Consider the following 5,290-nt stretch of genomic DNA (forward strand, 5'->3'; position numbering starts at 1 on the left):
AACATTAGTTTAATTTCTTACATTTTATTTTAAACCCTAGCTCGAGATAATGAGATTTATCTTTATGCATATGACTAATTTAATTTATTTTACTCCATTTTACACTTTAGGCACAAGACATTAGGTCATGTTTGATTCACAAAATTAATAATGAAGTATTAATAATCCTATTAAATTGGTGTGGTATTCACTATCCAATTGGATTAATATCCATTGGATTAATAATCTCACCCCTACCTCATTACTAATAATCTTACAAATTTGTTGGATTAATTATCCATTGGATTAATTATCCTAAACCAAAATGTTAAAACAAACATAGGATAATTGAGTCTACGGATTAATAATCTCAATCTCATACTTTAATCCATCCAATTAAACATGCCCAGAGAGCTAGTTGGTTGTTGTGACGGTGAGGAATCGTTTATTATGTAAGATTATGTAAAATACTAAATTAATTAAATATCAATATAATTAATTGAATATCAACAAACAATCAAATTATATTTATCTTAAAAAAAATTAAAAAACGCATTATCAAAAATCATATTTCTTTTCTAATTCTTTTAAGACATATAGTTTGTCAATGTTCAATTAGTTTTGACATAAATTGTTCCTAAATATAGATTGAGGGCCAATTTGGGAAGACAATAAAAATTCAAAAGTCAAATTTTAACCCATTTTGAGTCATATTATCTCTCATATTTTTTTACATATTTAAAAAAAAAAAATCAAAAAATCAACTTTTAACTATTTTCTCAAAACACCGGAGTTTGGGTTGACTTGACCCATGATGACATTTTCTGTCACAAAAATATATTGATTGTTATTAAACTAATATTAATAATTTATCCACATAAATTTTTTTTTTCTTAAAAAATCTACACGAATGAGAACCTTGTCTAATTTCTTACTGATAAAGGTCTCATTTATGTGAATTGGGAGGGAAAATTTTATATGAATGAATCATTACTGTTAGATAAAGTGAATAAAATATAATAATTTAAGGTCAAAATGACATTTGCCTTATATCAAAAGTGAGTGGAAAAACAAGGGAAGATGACTTGTGAAATCATGTTTAGTTCGTGAACTAATGTGCGATATGATGCCACATGGTTTGTGAAACACGATTCTTTTCCGTTTAATTGCAGATAATTATTGACCGTTAGAAATATTAGATACTTAAAAATAATAAAAAGATCAAAGTTAAAATACACTAAAAATAAGTAATCTATGAAGGAGCAAAGTGCAATTTTTCATTACACAATTCTATTAAAGTCAAAAGCATGGGTTTGTCCCGCCTTCCCTGATAAATTATTACCTATAAAATTAAAAATTATCAACAAAAAAAAGAAAAAGAAGATAAATTTACAAAATTGCCATCCTAATCTTTGAAGATGACGTCACTTGCCATACTTAGCAACGGCTGGATCGAATCCGCTGAGAACTTCCTGGCAAACAAAAATGGGTCACGCCGTTTGGTCACAGACGAATCAGAGCCGTTGATACCATCAAAACCGTACCTGGGCCTCGCCTTTCTCAAGGACATGATCAACTTGGGCCCGACCACCGAGGCATTGTACGTGCGAGGATGTCCGTCATGTCTCCCCCTCCAATCCACGTGGGTGAGAGTAGCATTAACGCATCCACGTGGATCCTTCATGCTCATGAGCGTAGCGAAGTAATGCTCCTCAGGGTAACACGTGTCCTCTTTCAGACAAGGTAGCTTGAACTTTCCCCACAACCTCCTGTCACCCACCACAATCCTCGCATGCTTACGTGTCAACACAAAAAACTGGGACCCAATTCGGAAATCCCCAAACGGCACCTCCGGCATCATCACATCTTCCCCACGCGCCGCCCACCGGTCCCACGCGCCGACCTCGTGTTTCAGAATCTCGATGAAGCTTTTGGTCGATCGGATGAGGGTTTTGTAGGTGAAATTGAAGGAGTGGAGAGGGATACAAGAAGGGGAGAGAAGGGCGAACATGGAGTTTGATGGGTCGTGGAGAAGCGCGTGGGAAAGAAGACGACGTGCCGCCGAGATGAGAGTCGGGGAGTAGCGGCGCGTGGGCTTGGAAGAGGGTATGACCCGGTTTGAGAAGACACCGGAGAAAGGCGGGTCGTAAGGGAAAGTCGGGTCGGCGTGTATGTACAGGTTGTATAGATTTGGGGGGGTATGGTTGAAATAGATTTCCCAAAGAGGCGAGAGAGGGAGTGGGGTGGTGGTTAGAAACATGAAGGCTAGTTTTTTGGGTGATTTTGGACTCGGATTGACTCGGGCGGCGACTCGGAACAGCGAATCGTCGTCCGATTCCGCCGGAGATTTGCGGTGGCGGCGGCGTGATGGTGGCGGTGGTGGGGAAGTGGTGGTTTTGTTGTTGATCTTTTGTGGATTTTTGAATGTGGGTAATGGGTTGGTGGCGCTAGTTCGGTTAGTGGTGGTTCTGATGGGGATTGGAATGGTAGCGCCGCCGCAACTGGTGGTGGTGATGGGGAGGGGGATGGTGGTGGCGGCGCCGCCGATTGTGGTGGTGGTTGGGGTGATGATGGTGAAGACTATTGCAAGGGGGAAACAAAGGAGGAGAGCACAAAAGAGAGACACTGGAGTTGGAGATAGCATGGTGCTTTTTCTTTTCTATTCTTTTCTTTTCTAGTTTCTACTGTGTAGAGAGAGAGAGAGAGAGAGAGAGTGAAGTGGGATTTGGTGGCCGTGGCCGGGTTTTAATGTTGGTTAAAAGCATTAAATTAATTGTAATCTAGTTTTTTTTTTTTTTTTTTTTTTAATGGTTATTGTAATCTAGTTAATTAAATACAATAGCTTCTATTTTAGAGCTTATCAATCATTAAATTTTATTAAATACAATAGCTTCTATTTTAGAGCTTATCAATCATCAAATTTTATTAATAAATTTAGCATAAATTTAGGAAGTCATTATTTTTATTTTATTTTGAGTGTTATTATTAATATCATATCAATTTTTTTAGACTTCTTATTTTTTAATTTTTTTAATACAATAATAATCTCAAATGAAATTATTAAAAAGAATATTAATAATTTTGGAATATCTCATCTCACAATTAAGCACCCACTACATTATAAGTTATGGTTTATAAGAGCACACACCTTCATCACCACTCATCCATCTTTTTCAAATCTCACATTCAAAACTCTCAAAATGTTGAAAACCTTTTAACGGCAATATTCTTGCGATAACAGTAACAACCATTTGATTGCTTACGTTTTTTTGCAATGACAATGAGTGAAAACCTTTCCGGCAATGATAATTCTATGATGCGAGAGGAGTACAACAATAAAAGCTCAGAGGAGATTTATAACTTTAATGATGTTCTTAACCCAGATGAGGTTGACTTTATTAGGATAAGTTTCTTAAAATAAATAATAAAAACTGTTCGTCATTTTTTTGAGACTGAACTTCCGAATATATGACCGAAATTAGGGAACATAGGCCCGAACATTATTCATTTGTTTGGGAACAGGTAATCGAACATTTCTTATTTGTTCGAGAACAAATAACCGAAATTCGTGGCGACCGCAAAACCTACAAAAGGAAAATTTTGAATAAAAAAAAAAAAAAACTCTATCTTTATTTTCTCAGGCCATGAACAAATATGTTGAGATGAAGTAGTAATCATTTTCGTGGATTTTGTTAGGGTTTTGGGAATAAAGGCTTTTTGGAGTGTGGGGGTGTCCATTCAACTGAATGGGTGAAATGTTTTTATAAAAATAATTTTGGTATTATTTGGAGGGAGAAAAGAAATTTAAAAGGTTTTAGAATTTATAAGTGAGGATCCAAAGAAATAGAATATTCAAGATAATTAATGTGGTGCTAATAGCAGCACTATTTATGTTACTCCAAGTACATTTCATTCTTTATCTTTTATTATACATAATTACATTAATATCTTTCTGTAAAAAATATACTCTCTAAAAAAATCAAAATTTCAAGGATATTAATGTATTTGGAGCAAAGAAAAAAGTGCATTTAGAATAAAGTAGAGTGAGAATAGTGGCTCCCTAAATTTATGAGGCTCTTTTGTTTTTATAAATAAATTTATAGTGAGAAATTTATCATTTATGACCTATAAGTGAATAAATCTAGTTAATAGGACTGATTGATAGATGTTTTTAATTTCAAAGCCTTAATTAATTATTACTTAAAATTATTAGGGTAAATTATACTGACACCTCTTGAGGTTTCTGTTCAATATATATTTTCCCTCACATTTGAAAAATTACACTTACCCCTTGTCAAATTAAAATGACATATTTACCTATTAGCCTTTATACATATAACATAATAAATTAATACAGATATTTTGTTCATATTATTTTAAAGAAAATAACAATCATCTTCTTTAGTTTAGCACACAAAAAATTGATTTTTTTTTTTAATTTTTCATTTTTTTTATTGAATTGTTTTTAATATTTTAAGTAATTTTTTTATTTTTATTTTTAGATACACCTAATCTAGATATATATTTAAGAAGCATAATATTTTGTGATTTTTTTTTTAAAATTCACCAAATACAAAAAAAATATAAAAATACAAAAATTCAATATATTATCTTATTTTGTTGTATTCAATGAATTGCTTTTTAAAAATATTTTGTACAAATTTTATATTTTTTAAATATATCTACATTAAATTGATCTAATCTAGATATAATAATGGAAATAAAAATGAAAAATTATATTCATATATTCAAATTTGTACAAAAAAAAAATATCATAAAAATGTTGAGATAGTGATATTATTGTAAATATAAATCATGTTTATGAGTGTTTTGTCACGACCCAACCCTAGGACTTAGGGCTGGAATCGCGACTTACCAATTAATTCTTAGTCTTCAACTAAGTGGCACATGCGGAGGCAGAGTGATAGTAAGAAAATAATGAAACAGAAAATTAACTTCATTCTACTATTTTGATAAAAGAAAATACATACATAGAGCTTTTAGTATTTTATTATTCAGTGGCAAACTATCAGAAAAAAACTGAAGGGAGAGAAAGAAAAGAAAAACAAAATAACAGAGTTACATCAAAATCTTGTGCGGGTCTCACTATACGAGGTTACAGGTCTTCGTTACATCTCATCAACCGAAAGGGTAACAACAATAACCACATAGCATAGTGAGGAATAACCACATAGCATAGTGAGGAATATTATGCTAAGAGTATAGGGGACACAAATAACCATGAATAGTTATTTAAGGTGAAACATTAACATAAGTTAATTTGAATAAACAAATTACTTAAAGTGACAGA

The 5,290-nt window shown here is 32.7% G+C and overlaps 1 protein-coding gene across 1 annotated transcript; it reads right to left on the bottom strand.

Moving 5' to 3' along the window:
* Window positions 1-1,234: 1,234 nt before the first annotated feature.
* Window positions 1,235-2,755, bottom strand: LOC114293590 (Core-2/I-branching beta-1,6-N-acetylglucosaminyltransferase family protein). Its single transcript, XM_028237680.2, has one exon. The coding sequence runs from the start codon at window positions 2,621-2,623 to the stop codon at window positions 1,385-1,387; it is 1,239 nt and encodes a 412-aa protein (XP_028093481.1). The 5' UTR covers window positions 2,624-2,755; the 3' UTR covers window positions 1,235-1,384.
* Window positions 2,756-5,290: the final 2,535 nt, after the last annotated feature.

This window comes from Camellia sinensis, chromosome 11, assembly GCF_055761805.1.
Source record: "Camellia sinensis isolate YWXY chromosome 11, ASM5576180v1, whole genome shotgun sequence".
NCBI classification, from domain to species: domain Eukaryota; kingdom Viridiplantae; phylum Streptophyta; class Magnoliopsida; order Ericales; family Theaceae; genus Camellia; species Camellia sinensis.